This window comes from Pseudorca crassidens, chromosome 7 (genome assembly GCF_039906515.1).
Source record: "Pseudorca crassidens isolate mPseCra1 chromosome 7, mPseCra1.hap1, whole genome shotgun sequence".
NCBI classification, from domain to species: Eukaryota; Metazoa; Chordata; class Mammalia; order Artiodactyla; family Delphinidae; genus Pseudorca; species Pseudorca crassidens.
The window spans coordinates 6,116,628-6,137,717 of NC_090302.1; the positions used below are offsets into that span (position 1 = coordinate 6,116,628).

At 58.3% G+C, this 21,090-nt stretch overlaps 1 protein-coding gene across 2 annotated transcripts in view; it reads right to left on the minus strand.

Annotated features, from left to right (window-relative positions):
• The window catches only part of HMCN2 (hemicentin 2), a 150,928-nt gene that overhangs the window by 70,594 nt on the left and 59,244 nt on the right, over positions 1-21,090 (minus strand). For both annotated transcript variants that reach the window (XM_067742953.1, XM_067742952.1), the window contains exons 22-30: positions 20,184-20,349; positions 10,834-10,961; positions 8,140-8,394; positions 7,404-7,490; positions 4,006-4,200; positions 2,980-3,110; positions 2,496-2,643; positions 1,947-2,073; positions 966-1,120 (exon numbers count right to left, since the gene is read on the minus strand). In XM_067742953.1, coding sequence (XP_067599054.1) covers positions 966-1,120; positions 1,947-2,073; positions 2,496-2,643; positions 2,980-3,110; positions 4,006-4,200; positions 7,404-7,490; positions 8,140-8,394; positions 10,834-10,961; positions 20,184-20,349 — 1,392 coding nt within the window. The remainder of the gene's footprint in view (positions 1-965; positions 1,121-1,946; positions 2,074-2,495; positions 2,644-2,979; positions 3,111-4,005; positions 4,201-7,403; positions 7,491-8,139; positions 8,395-10,833; positions 10,962-20,183; positions 20,350-21,090) is intronic.

Here is a 21,090-nt window from a genome sequence, read left to right on the forward strand (position 1 = left end):
TGAGGACAATGGGGGGCAGGGGGCAATCACAGGGAGCCTGCCCAGCACCGAGGTGGCTGGTGTCCCACCCCTTGCAGCCCCATGCACCTGTCTGTGGGCCACAAGCACCGCACATGTCACAGGCTTCTACTGCAGGGGTGGGAGGAGGGGTGGGGGGCTCTGGGGACAGACAGGAGATACCGGCCAGGGACACGCTGACGTGGGGGGCAAGCCCGGCCATCACAAGGGGCGCAGAAAGGGGGGGAGGGGCCACAGGTCAGCCTCCGGACCCCACTTTGCCTCTGACTCGCTGTATGACCTGCATAGGTCACTTCCCCTCTCTGGGGCTCAGTGCCCCCATCTGTAACACGAGGGGCCGAACTGGATCCGGGGTTCCTACGGGGCAGGTCACACACCATGGGTGGTACCTAAGCTGACCCTCAGGGCACGTGGGCATGCATCTCGTAACAGAACAGCTACACCCTCCCCAAATCTCCTTCCTGCCTGATTACGACAAACGAAACGGTTGTTTGGTGCGTTTGGTGCGACTATGTTCGTAACCTTTCTAGAACTTTCTACTCTGCCCTTTTTACCACATGCAGGCAGCTCACGCCTAAGGGTTTCCAAAATCCCTCTTTGGTTGCATTTGTTTTCACAGCTTCCTCCCACGAAGGCCAAGCAGCCCTGGTTCCTACTTCCCTTTGATGTGTTACGCATCCTTTTACATAAATGAGTTTCGGTGTAAAGAAAAGTGACTTGATTTAAACAATCATCCTGAGTGGTATCAGGAATAGGAAAACTTGTGAAGCTCAGATGGGGACAGTGGGATTTGGGAAACATTGGGCCAGATTCCCTCTATTCTTCCCAGTCCACCCCACCCCGCCGCCCCCGCAGTGCTCGCTCCTCATAGGCCCCCGTTTGTGCCCTCGTCTTCCCTCCATGCAGTGGGTAGCCCGTGGTGGGGGCCGGGAAGGGGCTGGGCTCACAGTGGATTCTGAGCTGAAAGTCCTTGGCCTGCTGGCCGGCTGGGCTGAAGGCCACGCACTGGTACCACCCTTCATCCCCCAGGTGACTGGTGGTGATTCTGAGAACCTGGCCGTCCTCCTGCAGCTGGATTCGAGGGTCCCCCGGAAGGACAGGTCTGGAAAGATGGTCAAGATTGTCAGTAAGGCCAGCTGGCAGGGGCAGGCTACACAGAGGGGAGCCTGCTGCTTGGGAAACGGAAACCTGGAAGATTCACAGTCGCTGATAGGTACCGACAACCCAAGTGCCCATCAATGGATAAACAGATAAACAAAAAGTGGTTCATCCCTACAATGGAATATTATTCAGCCATGAAAAGGCATGAAGTACTGAAACCTGCTACAACATGAAAAAACCTTGAAAACTGTGCGCTAGGTGAAAGAAGCCAGACACGAAAGACTACACACGTATGACTGCATGAAATCTATATGAAATACAGGGACATTCACAGAGACGGAGGTTAGTGGTTGCCAGGGGCTGGGGCGAGGGAGGAACAGAGCAGTGAGTGCTAATGGGTATAGGGCCTCCTGTGGGGGTGATGAAATGTTCTGGAACCAGATAGAGGCGACGGATGTGCAACACTGTGGATGCACTTGTGTTTAGTACTGAACACAGCGTGCTGAACTGTGCACTTTGGAATGGTAAACATCATATTGATTCCTTAAAATTTAAAATACCTTAAAAGACACCTTTGAAAAAGTTTTAGAAATGAAAGGAAGGCTGGCTAAGTGATGAGAAAACCCTGCCATTTGAAAGCAGGGCCTCGCCTGGGCGATCTCAGGCTGGGGGGTGGATGTGCCCCACACCGCCCCCTGCCTGGGCCCTGGCTGGCTCCTGCAAGGCCTGCCGAGCTCTAACCCTGCGGAGTTCCCTCTCCCCAGAGGCCCTCTCCACCAGCCCAGGCCGAGGCTCCACCCCAACACTACCCGTCGGGGGTCACTCACTGCCCATCCTTGGTCCATTCCATCTGGGGCGTGGGGACCCCCGAGGTCTGGCACTCCAGCTCCACCCCTACACCAGCCAGGCCCAGCACCTCCTGAGGGGCCTCGGCTCCAAGCACGGAAGGTGGGACTGGGGGCGAGAAAGGGTGGGGGGAGAAAAATCCTCAACCCCTACAAGCCCCGCCTGCTGCAGGGCCTTTGCATGTGCAGGACCCCTGCCTGGTCACCCTTCCCCTCTCCTACCCGGCCCTCATGGGAAGCTCCCCAAACCCCTGGCTGGATCGGCCCCTGCTCTGCGCGTCCTCAGCTGCCGGCAGCGCCCTTTCGTAGCACGTAATGCACATACATGATGCATAATGTAATTACAAGGCTAATGATGTGATTGTCTAATGTCTGCCCCCATAGTTATGTGAAGACAGGGACCAGGTCTGCCATGCGCCCCTCTATGCCCCCGGCTCCCAGCCGGTAGTTTCCCTCCCCCGCCCCACCTAAAAGGGGAGGGGTTGCAGGGCCAGACACACTTGGGAGCTGGGAGGGCTCAGCCTCACTCACTGAGCACAAGGAGATCGAAGTCCCTCTGCGCAGTCCCAGCCTGGTTCTCGGCCCTGCAGGAGTAGAGGCCAGAATCGCCCTCCTGGATCCTGGGAAAGTAGAGGGCCCGGGCCCCGTCCAGGAGGCGGTGGCTGCCCACCTCGGGGATCTGGGCAGAAGAGGGCAGAGGGAGCTCGTGAGTGGGGTCTGGCTACCCCGCATCCCCCATCAGCAATGAGGAAACTGAGGCCCAGGGAGCTGGTTGGTGACCGGAACCCAGGGTTTCTGATTCCCATAACGGTGCTGTGCCCTCTCCACCAGGCAGCCCCTCAGGCTTCATCGTGGGCCCACGGTCTTCCATGGCCCTGAGTCCCAGTGCATCCCCAAAGACAACTGCCACTTGTCACACCTCCCCGCCACACCTGGCACATGCAGGAACCCATCCAGAAGGTCTGTACCCTATCCAAGTCCCACCCACAGCCCATCCACCCCAGGGGACACCCACCTGCTGCCCATCCTTGAGCCATGTGATCTCGGGGGCTGGAAAGCCATTTGCGTCACACTCCAGCGTCAGGGACTGCCCGGCCATGCCTGACACGTTGGCCCTGTGCCCGTTCTCCCGGATGCTGGGGGGCACTTGGGAGCAAAGAGAAGCAGAGGAGCTGCCCCCTCCCAGGACAGCCACGGCCACCCGGACCCCTCCTGGGGCATTCTTCCCCACCTGGACGGGCAGCCCCAACTCCCGCCCTTCCCCAGATCCTGGGGTTCCAGGATGCCCGCCCCAGCCCCTGATGTGGCCATCAGGAGCCACGTGGACCTGGGAATGGCCACAGCGGCCTCGCCCTGGGACCTCGCGCTGGTCGTGCCCAGGAACTGTCTACGGGCTCTGACATCCAGCTTTGTAAGATGCGGGACCCCCGGGGATCCATCTGGCTGTACACCCAAACTGCTGTCATGGTCACCTAGGGGGGTACCCTCCCCCGCCCCGAGTCAGAATCTCTGAAGATGGGGCCTAGGTATGTCTTTGAAACAAACTTCCCGGGAACCATAAAACTGCTTCTCCCACCCCCTCCATGAGCCCGTGTTGAGGAGAAGCGCTCCCCTCCCCCTGCACACAGCACCAGGGGCGGGAGCTGTGGGAAGCTCTTCCTGCTGCAGGGAAGAACAGGAACCTTGGGTAGTTTCAGCAGCTTCAGTGGGAGGTGGGCTCTGGGACTCTCATCTGCCCTCAGTGAGCTTTCTAAAATAAATTCACTAGGCCATTTCAGAGCCATTTGTGGAGTCCCAGGCTCTTCTCCCCCCACTGTCTCCGTGGGGGTCTCTCTGGGGAAGGGGACGCCCATGCAACCTGCCACTTTCCTAACACCCTCAAGCCCTCCCCAACAAGCACGGGGTCGGGGGGGCAGGGACCTGTGGCCTCCCCTGCGGTGAGCTCTCAGGCTGGGGAGCTGGCGCTGCCCCACCCAGGCATCCATGCGTACCACTGGGAGGTGTGTACAAGCCGTTCCCCAGCTCTGGGGTCCCTGCTCACCATGGACGACCAGCCTGGCTCTCCTGGATGCAGAGCCCGCCTCGTTGGTGGCCTGACACTCGTAGACTCCACCGTCGGTGGGAGAGACCGAGGCCAGAAACAGAGAGCCTTCATCCAGCACTGCCAGGCCCGGCCGGCCACGCAGGGGCTCCGAGGACGGGCCCTTCCGCCACGTGATCTGCGGCTTGGGCGTCCCTGAGAGGGCACAGAGTCATCAGCATGAAAACCTGTCCCCTTCCCTGTCCACACCCACACTGCCCCCACCCCCATGCAAGTGATGCTGACCCTCGGGGTGGGGAGGAGGTCTCAGGTACCTCCTTGCCCCCCAGGCTAGAGGAGCAGCAGGTGCTCACACACCTGCCACCTCCCCACCCAGTGCTGTGTGTCCACGTGGCCTCCCAGCGGCCCGAGGGCCACAGGCACAGGGGCCAGAGCCTTTTCTGGTTCCCCTCGCAGAGGCCCCACCTCATCTGCACTCCCAACCCCCTCACCTGCCCTGTGTTTTCTCTTTTGCCTGCCATCTCCAACTTTCTGATGTACATAAGATGCACTTTTTTAGGCTTTTTTTTTTTTGGCCTATTGTCTGTCTCCCCCCACAAGGTCCGAAGTCTTTGCTTTGTTCCCTGCTGCACCCCCAGCTGCAAGCCCAGCGCCTGGCACACAGCAGGTGCTACCTGAATGAATGAGCCCGCCGTGCTCAGTACCCATATTGTCCCATCGGATCCGCGCATAAACGGTGGAGGCCCCAGGTGGACCGGGCCTGTGCTTCCCCTCACAGGCATGAGGCGGACACCGCTGGCCACACACCCCTAGCCCCACCGTGAGCGCCGCAGTCCCCCTGGAGGCCCTTCTCCGACACTCCTCACGTCGGACTGTGCAGTGTCTGGCTCTGCCACCAGGCTGTCGGCTCACACGGCCCGGCGCACGGTGGGTGCGGGATGAACAGCTGCCCCACTGGGCCAGGGCACACAGTAGGTCCTCAGATCGGTGTTGAAGGAATGACCCAGCACTCCAAGCAGCACACGTGCCCACGAGGCACGGCGCCCAGTGGTCGCAGCGGGGCCTGGGTCACGTGAGCCCCAACTCTGCAGACTTGCTGAGTGATCTCAGGACAAGGGCAGGCAGCCTGCAGCCCTTCCGTCCCCCCCATCGGGGTCATAATCGTTGTTAAATACCAGTTATCACGCACCACACCCCCACTTGATCTGCCGGCCCCCCGGCAGCTCGGGGCTCTCTGTAAGCACGTTCTCTCTGCCTCACTTGCTCTTTTATCCTCACCTTTGGAGGGGGGGACACCCCATCTGGGGGGAATGGGGCTGCGATCAAGATGCGGCACATCCGGGGCATCCGGGGTGTCGTCTCGTTCGGGAGGGCCCCTGCCCCCCCCCACCCTGTACTGACTGCTCCTGCTTAAGTGCTGGGGGCTCTGCCCGCTGGCCCTGAGGGAAAAGGAGGGCCACCCATGCTCTGCGATCTTTGGGCTACTCAATCCTCTGTGTCTGTTTTCTCATAGAACCCTCTGCCGTTTCCTCTGTGTCTGCCCAGGATGCCTGCTGGAGTGTCCCAGCTGCTCCCCAGCATGGAGACACATGTGTGAACACACACACACAACACACACACATACAGCCCACAGACACACACATGCCCCTCCCGGTTCCTCATCTTTTCCCAAAGGCCCCAGCCCGTGCTCCCGCCACCCAGAGACCAGGACTTCAGAGCTGCCAGCCCTGAGGGGTATTGAGTTTTGAACCCTGGAAGCTTTTTTTTTTTTTTTTAATGCAAACATCTAACTCCTAAATGAGCTCTAACCACACAGAACTGCACCACTGCTCTGTGATGGGAAGACTCCAGGGACTCAGGGCTATTGCTGAAAAACCCCTCATCTTGCCTCCACTCCCATTTTACAGAGACCAAGAGAGGAGCAATGTCCAAAATCCTGGCCTCTGTCCCACCCCACGAGGAGGAGGCGGGTAGCGCCACCCACTGCAGGTACCAGGGCTCCCATGGGTCACGCCCTCTGTGCTCCAGGCTTTCTCCTTTCTCCCTCAGAGCCCTCCGAGCCCAAGGTCACATGGCTGGTGAATACCAGTGCCCAACACTGCCCACCGGGCAGCCACCTGCTTGAAAGAGAGAAGGCCAAGGGGGGTGGGGTGGGACGCGGGGCGGGGACAGGCAGTTGTGATGGAGGGGACCTGGCTTATGCTGACTTGGCTGAAGCCAGGCTCAGAGGACAGGCCCCTGGCTGACCAGGGTTGATGCTGGGGTTGTGAGCGACTGTGGGGTATCAGGGCAGGAGGCCGGGGCTGGTGGTCCCACCTCCTACCTCCCACGTCCCGGGAGGGCCCTACAGGTTCCTTGCTGTTACCAGATACTGACACAAGGTGGCGCCCTGGTCAAGAGCGGGACGATGGCCCCTCCAGGTGGTCTGCTCCCACCTGCCTCCTACCTGGCCCTAGCTCTGTCCCATTCCAAGGGCTTCCCTGGATCCCGTGGCATGAGGAGGTGCAGTGCAGCCTACAGCCAGCTCTCCTGGCTCCTGCCAGGCTTTTTGTAAGCTACCACTTGCTTCTTAGACACCCAGACACCTGCCCTTCTAGAGAGCACCATCTATGCACGGGGGAGACATTTTGGCCATTTTGACCCACAGCCAGAAGCGACTCTGGCAGCCAGTGGGATCCACCGGGTGCCGCAGGGAGATTTCACAGAACAGTAGAATCCATTCAACACGTTTCCGCAAGCTCCTACTATGTGCCAGGCACGGTGCTGGGGCCTAAACTTCCTGCCGTCCACTGGGCCCACTGGGCCTGTGTGGAGGGACAGGTGTGACCCCACTGGACAGCTGAGAAAACTGAGGCTCAGAAAGGAGGTGTGAACTGCCCGGCACCGGGTGGCTATCTCAATCCCACACTGTGCTGTAGCCCAAAGGGGGTCCCAAAGGACTGGTTTGCCCAGGACTGCGTGAAGCCATGCCCTGTGAGAAAGCCTGGGGCTTGGGGAGAGGCAGGGGCCATCAAGCACCGATCCTAGGACCCTGGGGCCTTCCTCAGCCCCAGCTGTTACAATCCCCAGGCGCAGAGGGGCCCAGGATTTAACGGGCACTCGGGGCTGGGGTTAAAGCAGATTATACTCCCTGAGTTACATCACCTTCTGGCTGTGACCTCAGGCAACCCTCTTAACCGCTCTGGGCCTAAATTGCCCCTAATAAAAAAAAAAAGAGCTAATGCTAACACCCATCCTATAGGGCTGCTGATGGGATGAAGTTCCTGGCATGGTCCTGGACAGGAGCGGGGACCCCACAAGCCTCCACACCCACACGCACTGCCCACAGTGACCGAGGGCGCTGAAACATGGGTGGGTTTTCTCCCCCTCCCAGCCCAGGGCCCAGGGCCCAGCCTCACCTCTGGCAGGGCACGGCAAGCTGGCGTTCTCTCCTGCTACCCTCTCCAGCAGGCCACTGGTCTCATCGGCCCCCCAGTACGGCGGCTCTGGTGGAAGGTAACGCGGCCACAGTCACACACCCAAACCCAAGGCCTGGTGCTCCCCCGACCAGGAGCCCAGGGCTGGTGGAGGGGGCATTCCCATCCAGAACCCCAGCTGGAATAAGGGGGTACAAGCCCCGCGTTCCAGCCCGCAGCCTCGGGGAGAGTCAGGGCCGTGGCACCAGCTCACCCCCTGCAGGGTGGCCCACGGAACAGTGCCACGCACGACCCCGCGGGCTGGGGGGCTGAGCTCAGGATCGTCCTGCCCTGCCTTCTCTGAGTGTGTTTCAAATTCATCATAGTGAAAATGCTAGCACCAGGGATCCAGAACTTTCTATGCACCGGGCACTTCACACGCATTCTCTCACTGACCCCTCACATGTTACTGGACCCATGTTACAGGGTCAGAGAGTGTAAATGACTGGCCGATGGCTGTCCAGCGGGAAAGTGGGAGGAGCTGGCCCGTTGCTCTTCGATCACCACGTCACGGCGCCTGCACCCCACCCCGAGGACGGAGGCCCCCCCTGGGCTGGCAAAAGCGGCCCGACACAGCTTTGGGGGCTGGGCGGAAGGAAGGGGTCCAGCAGCTCAGAAGCCCAAGCTGCTGCTGGGGAAGGAGTGGGGAGGTAAGCTCTGGGGTTCAGGGGAGACTCACCCAGCACCCTGAGCTCCAGCTCCCAGGCATCCACCCCAGCGCTGCTGGAGGCCTCACAGCGGTACGTCCCAGCGTCCGAGGTTCGGATGGCCATGAAGTGGACGGAGCCATTGGGCCCCCCGCCCCGCAGGGCCACCCCATCTTTGGACCAGGTCAGCTGGGGCTCCGGGTTGCCCTCGGCCGCGCAGTTCAGGTCCAGAGCCTCCCCCACCAGTGCCTTCAGGAGCCGCGGGCCTGGCTGCACCTGGGGGGGCACTGACAGGGCCACGGGGAGGGCTGTCAAGGCAGGGGCCCTGGGTGGGGGGAGTCACAAGAGCCCAGACTTACAGAGAGGGCCCGGCCTGCTGCAGGGCTCCCCACACCCCTGGCCGTCGCCAACCAGCAGAAATCGTCATTGTGGGGGGCGATTGACAGTAGGACATCCCGTGTGGACCCCCCCTGCAAGAGTAGAATCAGCCTTTCCCTTGAACACACGTGTTGCCATCAAAAAATCGCTCCTCGGGCTTCCCTGGTGGTGCAGTGGTTGAGAGTCCGCCTGCCGATGCAGGGGACACGGGTTCGTGCCCCGGTCCGGGAAGATCCCACATGCCGCGGAGCGGCTGGGCCCGTGAGCTATGGCCGCTGAGCCTGCACGTCCGGAGCCTGTGCTCCACAACGGGAGAGGCCACAACAGTGAGAGGCCCACGTACCACACACACAAAAAAAGTCGCTCCTCCGTGCTCAGCTTACTCTCCCCCCAGCCCCCACCCCCATCCCTACCCCCAGGCTTGCACCCAGCACCATTTGAGAACCACCGAAACACCAGCTCAGTGCTGGATGGGGACATCGAGGCCCAGGGGGCGGCGGGACTGACTCAGCCCAGGGGGCAGCATGTACAGAAGGGGAGGCTCAAATCCCAGCCCTGTCCCTCTCGGCCACAGGACCCCGCACTGGCTGGAGCCTCGGTTTCCCCTCCTCACAAAGAAGCCCTGGGATGGAATGAGATGCAGGACTAGAGCAGCCAGCAGGGAGCCTGCTCCACAGCGGCGCCTAAAACACTGCGGCTAGACTCACTCTCAGGGTTCCCAGCTCACTCTTTCCCTTTCCTGGCTTGGGGAGGATGGTGGGTATTGTTTCTTCTGCATTTGTGTTTTTCAAGCAACTTTCCCATCCTCCATCCCAGTTGGTGCCTCCTATGGGGTGGGTGATGCTATGTCCATTTTGCAGATGCAGAAACTGAGGCTCAGAAAGGTTGTGTGACTCGACCAGAGTCACCCACTGCGTCGGCTCATAGGAGCTGGACCGGCCCCAAGGCTGGGTCTGTGTGACCAGGAATCCAGGTGGCTTCCGTGGGGCCAGACTGGATGAGCCTGGGAGAATTCTCAGAGACGAGGACAAGTGTCCTGGGCCCTCGGGGGAAGCTGAGGACACCCATTCCCTTCCCAGCTTCAGAGTAGGAGCCCAAAGATAAGACCATCTATGGAAGCTGGCCCCTGGGCAGAGATCAGCTCCCCCACCCGGAGCCCAGAGCCTCACTGTCTAGGAGCACGAGGGTGTACATGCCCTGCCCACTACCCCCCTAAAAACACTTGCTGAAAACAACAGCAGTTTCCACCGTGCTGAGTGCCTGATGTCATCAATACCCTTTCTGACAACTATGGGACAGGCGTTATTACCTCCACTTTATAGAAGAAGAATCCAAGGCTCAGAGAAGCCAACCAGCTGGCCTAAGGTCACACAGCCAGTCCGTGACAGAGTCAGCATTCGAACCCAGCTCTGCCGACTCTGAGGCCCTGCTCATCACCCTGCTTCCTGCTTCTCTGTTTCTCTCCCATGCTCACGCAAACTCAGAGCGAAGCTTTGAGCCCCTCCCTCTCTGAACCTCAGCCTGTCCACCTGTAAAATGGGGAGTCAGCTTAGATCAGGGGTTGGCTTTTTCTGGAAAGGGATTTTTCTGAAAAGGTTTTGCAGACCAGATGGTCTCTGTCTCAACTACCCAACTCTGCCATTACGGCGTGAAAGCAGCCACGGACGCTACGTAACCGAACGTGTGTGGTGGCACTCCAGCAGAGCTCGTATTTACGGACACTGAAACCTGAACTCCATATCATTTTCATATGTCACATTATTTGCCTTTTTTCCCCCAATCGTTTAAAAATGTAGACATCATTCTTCACTCGTGGGCCACATGAAAACGGCATGTAGGTCAGTAGTGGCTGAGGGCTGCAGTCAGAGGACCCCTGTCTCAGACAACTCATCCCCGTGCTCCTGGAGATGACAAGGTCCCCGCCTCTTTGGTGGAGTGACTCCACTGGGTGGCTTCTGTGAATGGAACCTGGACACCCAGGTGAACATGCACTCCTGGGCCCCCACCTGAGCCAGGAACCAGAACTCCCTCCGCGGGTCCCCCTCCCAACGCCCAAGTCTCCAACGCCCAAGTCTCCAACGCCACGGGGCCCTGCCCTTTGCTCTCAGGGGGCCTCTGAACAGACTCTCCGGGCTCAACCAAGGGGTTCAGGAGAGGGGAAGAAGGGGGGTGAGGAGGAGAGATAAGGCTTGAAAAAGACAGGAAATAGAGTTGATGGAAGAAACACTGGAGGACCATGAAGAGGTGACAGAGCCTGGCGTGGAGATGGGGGAGGGGCACGAGAGGCCTAAGGAAGATGGGGGTTGGGGGGAACGGTGTGAGACAGAGGCTGCCAGCCAGGACCTTACCTTGCACCCTGAGGATGTAGTACCGAGCAGCGGACCCCGCAGGGTTACTGGCTGTGCATTCGTAGAGGCCGCTGTCACTCAACTGGGCCTGGGCCAGATGCAGGGAGCCTGATGGGAGGAGGCAATGCCTGTGGGAGTGAGGGGCACTGGTAAGACCCCAACCGACCCCACCTCTGCCGGAAAGGCCCAAGACCCAACTTGAACCAGCTGCCTCCTCCAGGCAGCCTGCCAGGACTGAGGCAGTGTCCGCCACCCACCCTTCACTCCTCCCCCTGCCCTGCCTCCACTTCCCCCAAACCACCAGGCCAAGGCCATGTCCCCTCCAACTTGCGTAACAGACAAAGAGCACTAGGCTAGGAGTCCGCTGGCTGGGTTTAACTTTGAACCCTTCCCAGCTGGATGAAGCAAGTCCCTTCACCTCTTGGAGCCTCCATTTCCTCATCTGTAAAATGGGCATATTAAGAAGTTCTGTGGCCGAGGCTGGTGAACAGATTCCACGTGGGCTCAGCCCAGGGCCTGGTACCTAGTCGCCAGTAACTCTTCCTCCTCTAATGCACATGCCTACCGTCCCTCGACCCTGCCCTGAGAGTGGGGATGAGGCCTCATTTGGAGGCCCCCTCAATGGCTTCCAGGGAGAAGCTGCAGCCCAGAGACCCTCTGCGTCTAAGTGCCAGGTCTGGCCATGCTCTGAACCCAGGGCTTTTCAGTGTCCTGTTGTCCGGCGTTGTATTGGGCCCTCAGGAGGAAGTTGTAGAGGTCCCCCATCGCTGCGCTCCCCAACCTGGCCCACCTTGCTGAAGTCACCCGGCCCCCATCCCACAGGGATCTGGGACCCCCAGCCAGGCTCCTGCAGCTGGGCTGGACCCGAGGGGGCCTCTGCAGATATGATGTCACCAGCCCACATGTGCTGGCTCCGTGCAGTCCCTGCCCCCGTAGAACTGAGTGGGCAGCTGCGGCCAGTGGCCACAGCAGGGCCCCAAGTGCAAGCAGCTGGCACGGGGGCGGGGAGTGGGGGTGGTAACCTCCAAGGGCCAGCCCCTCCCCCGCCTATGCTCATCAGGGTACAGCTGGGCTCCAGTCCCGGTCTCCACTCCCCGCTCTGCTGAGTCTCAGATTCCTCCTCTGCAAAACGGGGATGACAATAGCCCCCATCTCCCAAGCAGGTGCAGGCCAAGTGCTGGACGTGCACTTATTAAACAGGTCAACATTGCTGGCAATTCACTCTCTGGACAACCACGGGGAACTAGCTGTGCTCTGCTGGTTTTCCGTCTCCCCATATGTAAAGTGGGCTTGTAATCCCCCTACCCAGCAAACCCTTCGTCCAGTTTGCCCTGAGCTTCCAGCAGGCACCTGGCGCAAGTTCTCTGAGGACAGTTGTGAGTGATATACCAGGCAGTGGTCTCTAGAGCCCAGGCACTGGGCTGGGACAACTAGGTCCGACGCTGTTCTGCCATGTGCTTGCTGTGTGACACTGGGTAAGTCACTTAACCTTTCTGTGCCTCGGTTGTCTCCTTTTGGAAAAAAGAGACAACAGTGGTACTTAGCCCTCATAGGGCTGTCCGGAGAACGGAAAGACCTAATTCACAGCACAGTGCCTGGAACAGACGTACTCAGCAAAGGTCAGCTGTTATCATGGTGACGACAGTGTATCCATAACGATACGCAATGCAGTTTTGCATCGTTTAAAACTCTTATAGAAATGGTACCACGTGTGTGTGCGTGGGTCTAATTCATTCACTCTTCACTGCTGTACAGTAGTCTGTTGTGTGATCGTACCACAATTGGATTAATTTGTTCTCCTTTTGGTGGGCATTTAAACATTCAGGTTTTCCTTTCCTCCCTCCCTCTCTTCTTTCCTTCCTTCGTTCTTTCTTTCTTTCACCACCAGAGTCCTCTGCACACTGATGTATGTGTCCCCACGCACAGGAGCAGGACTCCGGCGCCACAGGCTCACACACCATCAGCTCTCACAGGTAGAGTCCATCATTCCCCCTTGTAGAGCAGGGCTTCTTATCAGAATCCTCCAGCTATATGTGAAACATACAGATTCCCAGGCCCCGTCCAGAGACTCTGATCTGTGGGGGGAGGCTGGAATCGGGGTCTTACCAAGGTCCTCAGGGGGACCACTCCTTGGGAGTACTGCCCCAGGACACAGGGAAGTGCCCCTGCCCTGAGAAGCAGCCCGGCGGAGCAGATGGGAACAGGGCTTTGACAGCAAGTGACCCCTGCATCCACCGCCATTCGGCCTCTTGAAGGCTGACCTTGGGCCAAGGACTCCGTCTCCCTGAGCCCCGGTGCCCTCACCTGGGATCACAGGAGACGGCACGTATGGAGTGACATGGTGCACACAAAGCCCATGGTCCCTGGGACATAGTAAGTGCTCGATAAACAGCCCTGCTGCTAGTAAAAACCACGCCCCCTCAACATGTCTGTGTTTCGCCCCCCAGCCCCCAATCAGCTGGGCAGCCCTAAGTAGGTCCCTTAATCTTCCAAAGTGGAAGAAAAAAGGAAAAAACAACACAGATGCTTTCTTGTCTCAGTGACAAGGAAACATTTCCCCTGTGTGGCTCCCCTCCCCTGGCTTGGCTTTTCTCATCCACAATTTTTTTTTTAAGTTAAATAACGTTGACACCCACCAAACACGAGCCAAATCAGTTTGAGGCTGAAACATACACACTGAGTCACACTTGGTGCAGGGACACGGTTCCCTCAGGGGACTTTGCTGCAAACCTCGACTAGCCAAGCAGGCACGCATGGGACAGCAAAAAGAGGTCTAGGCTGAGCACCAGAGTTCTGGATCTGAGGTCCAATTCTGCTACAGACGTGCTGAGCCAGCCCACGCAGGGCAGACAACGTCTCTGAACCCCAATTTCTTCATATTTGAAAAGGCTGCTCTGGAATTCCTTTATCTCAGAGGTTGCCTTCTAGGTCTTCTAAGAACTTTAGAGAAGTTGCTTCCTCCCTCACCAAGCCCTTAAAAGGATAGGAAGTGGGAGATTCTGGGATTAAAAAAAAATAATGAAAGAAACTTCCAAAAGTGGAAATAATTCTCAACAATAAATGTAGGCATCTTGTCTTTCTCATGATGACCCCCAGGTCATTTCCTAGAGAGGGAAGGCTGCTCGCTATACCACAAAGGAGGAAACGGAACGAATGGAAAGTCCATCTTATAAATGGTCAAGCTGAGGCCTGCAGAGCCCTCCCCATCACAACCCTCACCGCACCGGCTTGTGACCACCTGTCACCTGCGGGCCCTAAGAGGACACATCCCCAGCCATCTTATTTGCCTTTGTATCCCCAGAACCTAGCCCAGACCTGGCACAGAGCAAACCCCACTCGGACCAGATATAGGAAAAAGGTATGGGGCCTGGGGCAGACCAAACAGGACCTAGAGGTCTAGAGGTTGCGGGGCAGCCCTTCTGCACCGCCCCCGCCCCACGCCCCGGGGCGCTCTCTCTCCACATTCCCAAGGCTCCTTGGGGTTTGGGGGCTGCAGCCCCGGGAAGGATGTCAGGGGCAGGGGGGAGGTGGGAGGAAGCGGGGAGAGCGCTGCCGTGTGCCCCGTGCCTGTGGTGTAATTAGCAGCAGCCTCCCCGCTGAGGCGAGAGCAGCCAGATGGCTCCGTGTGGCGCCAAGATGAAAACATGGAGAGGTTCGAGGGGAATTTCCTGTTTATGACCTCCGCTGCACTGGAGGCTTCACTGTTGGCTGTGAGTGTCACACAGCCATGCAGATGACGGGGGACGGGGAGGGAGACCCACCTTCCCTGCCGTGTCCCCCTGGTCCTATGAGCTCCAAGGGGGATGTATCTGCCTGGAGAGACCAAAGGGCATCTGATAGAAAGTGCAAATCCCAGGCCACACCTTCGCTGTAACCCAGCTTGGGGTCCCCTCTCCAGCTCCTCTGTGGCTCAGGGAAGCTGCCTCTGCTGCCCCAGCCAGACCCCTTCTCTCACTTACACACTCCTGGAGGCTTTACGGCATTTGACACACCTGTAATCACCTGTTGCTGTCTGATGGCTCCGTGAAGGGAGCGGCCAGGTTGCCCAGGTGGTTCCTGCCATGTTCCCAGCGCTTAGCACAGGTGCTGGCCCACAACAGGTGCTTGATAAATATTTGATGGCAAATCCCAGCTGTCCCTGTCCACACACGCACCCCTTCCCACCTTCGCTCACACTGTTTCCCACACCCCACCCTGTCTCAAGGCTGCTCTCCTGCCCCCAGACCCCGTTCAAGGCAGCACAGCCTCTAGCTCCTCCACGAACCCTTCCCTGACGAGTGCAGGCAGGTTACACTTCCCCTGCTCTGAGTTCCATGGAGCCGAGTTCAGCTAATTTCTCGTACATTCATTCATTCACTCATGTGACAAAGAGCCACTGGGTTCCAGGTGGGCCACGGGGGTGAAAGAAATGCACCCCGTCCTCTGGCCGCTCAGAATCTGTGGTTGGCCTGCGCCCAGGCCCTCTTGCTGTGTCCCATGCTCCCCCTGCTGCCCCCGTTTCTAGAGGGCCCGTCCAACCTCACCGTGTGAGCAGAGCCTTCTGGGCGGAGGCTGTCAAGTGAATGAACGGCACCCCCTGCAGAACCAAGCCCACCAGAAGCTGATCCTCAACCACAGCCGGCAGAGCAACAGCGCTCAGCAGACGTCCGCCACGTGCAGACACATGCCGGGCGCTTGTCTGCCGGGCCAGGGTGGGATCTGAGGCTGCAGCAGGGATTGCCCAGCCCCCCTGCCCCCAGCACCAGTCAGCCTGGACAGCACCTTCAACCACCAGTGGCCGCTCTGACCCTGACCCACACCATAGACCCTTATAAGGAAGCCCCAAACGGAAACCCCAAGCTGGAGCAGTTTAGGAAGAGGGGCCCGATATCAAGGAAAGGGCCAAGCACAATATGTGAGCGAGGGGGAGAATACACATCCTCTGAGCCCGTGCAACATAAACCCAGAGGTGCTAACAGGTGACAGCTGTCTACACTCGAGCGCTTCCTATGCGCCACCGCACAGCTAAGCACTTCCGTGCACACTGTCACTTGAAACCCTCAACAGCCAAACCGCAGATCCTACTATCATCACCCCTTTTGCAGAGACCCAGAGAGATGAAGTCCCGCTGTCCATGGTCACCCAGCCACCAGGCCAGGAATCAGATGAGCTATGAAGATCCCCCAAGGTAAAGACCCCACAAGGGGCCCCTGGGCAGTCCGTGCCATGCCACTCGCTTCTAAGGAGGAAGCAGCTTTTCTCCTGCATCGTCAGAACCCAGCTGCAGCCCCCCACCTCTCCACTGGGCCATGAGAGGGAGGGGGTGTGCCGACGGCCCTGCAGCATCCTCGGGGTGCTCTATCCTCTCCCTGTCCCCTCCCCTCCCCCGGATGCGGCTGGTTTGGCCCTGTGCGGGACCCTGGCCGGCTGCCCCCGGGAGCCAGTGCTGAAGCCAGGAGTACTCGCAGCTGTCCCAGATACACATCAGAACCAGAAACAAACATTGTTGCCTAGCAACACCACCTCGCCCCAGCATCCCTGGGCTGAATCATGGGACCAGAGCCACTAGGCACTCTCTGGCCACCATCTCCTGTCCAACCCTTTCACTTCTCAGGCGGGAAGACTGAGGCCCAGAGAGGGGAAGGGTCTTGCTCGGGTTCATTCAGAGAGTTGGGGGCAAGGCTGGGATGGGACCCTAGGTCCTTTGCTACCTGATGTCACACACAGCCGGAGCCCATGTCTTCTGTCTCCTAGACAGTTTCGGCACAGTCCTGGGCACAGGAGATGCTCAATAAATCCTGCGGACTTCAATTCTGAATTCACAACTCAGACGGTCCTTTCACAAGCAGCAGTCCCACAGGGTAAGAGGCACCCGATAACCATTCCCAGTCTTGGACTCAGCCATTGGCTTTCAGGGCTATACCCCAAGGAAATGACCCAGGAGATAAAGAGAAGCATTTGTGCAAAAATGTTCCAACAGCCCCATTTATTACCGCCCAAAACTGGCAACGGAGCATCTGCCCCAAACAGAGAAAGCTTAGCAACGATGAGGGCTGAACGCCCTGGAATGTTATCTTGCCCTTTAAATGGAAAGCAATGACGTGGGCCAGGATGAATCTAGAAAATGGGTAAATGTGGAAAAATATCAATGATAAGGGCAGAATGGAAGAGGCACTCAATGTAATTCTCTGGAAGCATCTACAAGAACACCCTGGAAGGGGTCGTGGACACAGGTGGGTGGTTTAGAGTTTCATGGGTACTCAAGCTCCTACTATGTTTTCTTTGCGTTAGGACTTTCTGACTCCGGAGGTCAAGGCTCCCTGAGTTCAGAATATCCTCTAGAATCTCCAGAAAGAGCAGTGGCCTGCCCGACCTCGGCCCAGAAGCCAGATATGTGTGTGTCCACGTGTTCTCATGTCTGCATCTCTGCTGTGTCTGTGTGCATGTCCACATGTGTGTGTATCTGTGTTTGTGTCAGTGTGCGTGGCCGTGTGTCTATGTGTGTCTGTGTCTGTCTGTGCGCCTGTCCATGTGTATTCATGTCTATATGTGTCCGTGCATGTCTGTCTATGTCTGTGCATGTCTATGTGTGTCTGTGGGTGTGTGGGTGTGCACGTTAGGGCCCAGCCCGGGAAGTGAGGTCAGGATCCCAGTTCCCCACACCCCATGGCTTCTGTTTCCCCCTCAAGGCACTAGGCATGATGCCACTCAACACACCCACCTCCAGGATGGCCAACAGGAGAAGAGGGCCACCCCCCAACCCGAACAGAGATGCAGGAGGCCTCAGAGGCTCGGCCACGCTGTGGTTCTCAACCCTGATTGCACCAGAGTTACCGAGGAGCTCTGAAGAAGCACCAGTACTGGAGGTCTGTTGGTGACCCTGACCGCAGCCCTTGGCCAAGGTTGGCACAGGTTCGGGAGAGAGAGGCCCCGGGCACCCCGAATAGGTTCAGGCCTTCCCCCATCTAAGGACAGAGAAGGGGGCCACCACAGAAGAGGGGGCAGCTCAGCCAGGCAGAAGGAGCACAGAACCTGGAGGTAGACGAACACCCACGACTCATCAGAAGAAGTTCTCAAGCTTCCAGAACGGCAGCTTTGAAGCTGAGCCCTGGGGGTCCCTCGGAGAAGGAAGAGGAAGAGACAGAGGAGGTAGAGGGGAAGGGGAGAAGACAGACAGCAAAGCTACCTCCGCACCACCACTGCTCCCTGCGTGTTTCCCATGGGTTTTTAAAAACCTGCATCTTCTGTCTGAACGGCTGTGGGACTAAGGGGAACCGTGTGTCCGGCAGAAAAGGGAGCTTTGTTCTGCGTGGGGAAGCTATCAGATGCCACAGGGAGAGGCCCAAAGAACCTCGGGGACCCAGAGCCTGCAAATGAAGTGTCAATACAATCAAAGGTCTGTGAGGTTATTCACCATCGCCAGCAAGTGGAAACAGCCCAACGGTCCATCAACTGGCGACTAAATCGACAAAAGGTGCTCTATCTAGGCAACGGAATATTATTCAGCCACAAAGAGGACCAAAGCCCTGACCCCTGCTCCAACATGCAGGCGCCTCAAAAACACGATGCTAAGTGAAAGCAGCCGGACACAGAAAGCCACAGAGCGCACGATTCCATCTACGTGAGACGTCCCGAACGGATCAATCCAGAGACAGAGAGCAGATGAGTGGTTGCCGGGGGCTGGGCTGGGGTCGCGCAGGGATGGCAAGCGGCTGCCAATGAGTGTGGGGATTTCTTTTGTGCAGGAGGGTGCTGGAAATGTTCTCAAGTTAATTGTGGTGACGGTTGCACAACTCAGAATTTACTTAAAAACACAGAATTGGAAAGCATGCCATTTATATCTCAATAAAGCTTTTCCACTGAAAAGAGTTGGTGGGAATTAAATAACACATAGGATGATGATAATTTTTGAAAGCTGGAAATGATGCTTTAGTTTATGGCAGCAGGAGGAAAATGCCGTCGAAGTGATTTTCCACCACTGACGATGTACTAAGCATCGCACATCCGTCACTGTATCTTGAGAACAGGGTTTCAACCTCGTCCACTTCACAGATGGAGAAACGGTCCAAGAGGAACCAGCGGCCACCTGAGGCCACACGACTAATACAGAACCAGCCGGGATCCACACTCGGGTCTGACGAACTCCAGGCTCTGAGCCCTTCCCCCCAGCCCCACCCTCCAGGCATATTTTCCCACCTCACGTAGGTGAACTCCTGGAATCTCAGAAATCTGAAGAGAAAGCCGTAAGCCAGCACGAAGTGGAGGGGGCCAGGGGAGAAGGGACAGAGCAAAACTCAGGATGGCAGAAGCAGCTCTCACAGATTTACGGCTCCCGGCTGATCTATTAACGCATCACAACAAGGAGGGGTGAACAAATGGGAAATGCGGTGTGTGCCATTTCAGGAACAAACCATAAATAAACAAGCACCCGCCAGGCGGCTGCCAGCCGAGGAGCCAGGACCAGGCTTTCTGCGGAGAGATGCAGGCTCCCCAGACGACCACTCCCTCCCACACCTACGACCTGGGCTGCAGAGACACCAAAGGGTGCACGGATGGGGGCAGCACAGCGCCAGCCCAGCCCCAGGACCCCAGCCGCGTGCAGGCGTGCAGGCTTCGAGGACAGGAGGGCGCACCAAACAGATGTTCTGAGAGGTAGAGACCCACGTGTGGGTGTCAGGAGTGGGATCTTGCACAGCAGGCTGCTCTGAGACCTCCTCCATCTGGAACTTCTCAAAGGCCCCGCCAGGGCTGAGGTCACCGGCCAGAGCTGCCCCCTCGCCACAGCCCCACTCCTCGAGGGTCAAGGGTCCCAGGAGTCTGAGGCCTTCTTGTCTGGAACCACCCCACCTGACACCCCTGCCTGGGGAGGTGCAGCCAGGCTTTGAAGGATGCCCAAGCACCTCCTCCCTTTCTGCCCACTCTCAGGTTCCCTGAAAGCCCCGCTGCCAGACATCTGGTCCGCGGAGCCGGCAAGGACGGCGCACGCGTCTCGTTCAGGAGGCTGTCTCAACCGCGGCATCACTCTTTCCTAGCTGAGTGACCACAAGCAGGTCACCCCACATCGTTGAGCCTCAGTTCCGCTCAGTTCTGCTCTGCTGAGCAGATGGAAGGCGATCCTGCGCGCAGCGCCCCTCGGCCGTGCGTGAAGCGCTGCGTGCGTGTTATTTCAGAGGCCTTCCCCCTCTGAAGGGCATCCGTGCTCCCTTAAAGGTCAATGGCCAAAAGTGCCGTGTGTGTAATCGGACTGCATGCCCCTGGGGGTGTCCACAGGGTCCCATACACTGGCCGGGTCACTGGTCACCTGGAGGTCAGTTTCCTCAAACCCCAAGCTCTGTCCATCCCCAGACCCAAGGCCCCGCAACCGGGGTTACCTGTCGGTGACGGGTGGCACAGGGAGGGAGTCCTTGGCCCAGGTGACCAGGGGGGGTGGAGAGCCCTGGGCTTCGCAGTCCAGGGTCACCTCGTCACTGGCCTTGGCTGTGACACTCAGCGGCTTGTCTGCGTCACATGACCCGTTCACAAAGATCCTGGGCTTGGCTGTAGGTAGAATCATGCAGGGGGTGTGAACAGAGCAGGGAGTCCGGGGTCGCGCCCAGAGGGGACCAGCACGGCTCCCCCAGGAAGCCGAGGTGGCACTGCCACCCCAGAGATGCAGAAGGTGGGTGGGCTCGGATCCAATGGTTTCCCCTAGTCATACCCCACCCCACATGTCTACCCCATCCTCCCGCTGGAAGCTCGTCTTGCTTTGATGACCCTGACATGGTCCCTCCTGCCCCAGTGTCCCCCTCTTGCTTCTCTCCATCCTGCTTCCCTTCCCTGGGGACCTTCTGGCAGGTTCTGTCCTCCCTCTCCTCTCTCTCCCTTATTCTCAGGAATAAACGGGATTAACCATCAGATGATGCCCAGTCTCCCTTTGTGCCAAGGGCCCCGGGGAAACACTGGTTCCAAACAGTTCAACACACAGTTAGTTATTTAATCACAGCTGTGATGGGCACTAAGAAAGGGACATTCCAGAGAGTTCACAGCAAGGCGATTTGACACAGCCTCAGAGATCAGAGAACTGAGATCTGACTGACGGGAGAAGTAGGCTGGACCAGGGAAGGGAAGGGCAGTCCAACAGAAGGAACTGCACATGCAAAGGCCCTGAGGCAGGATGGATCATTTAAGAAACTGAAAGGAGGCCAAAGGGTCTGGGCACAAAGCGCTGGGGAGAAAGGTGGGCGAAGGGGGCTGCCAGGATGGGAGGGGGGCCAGTGTAGGGCCTTGGGTCTTTCCAGC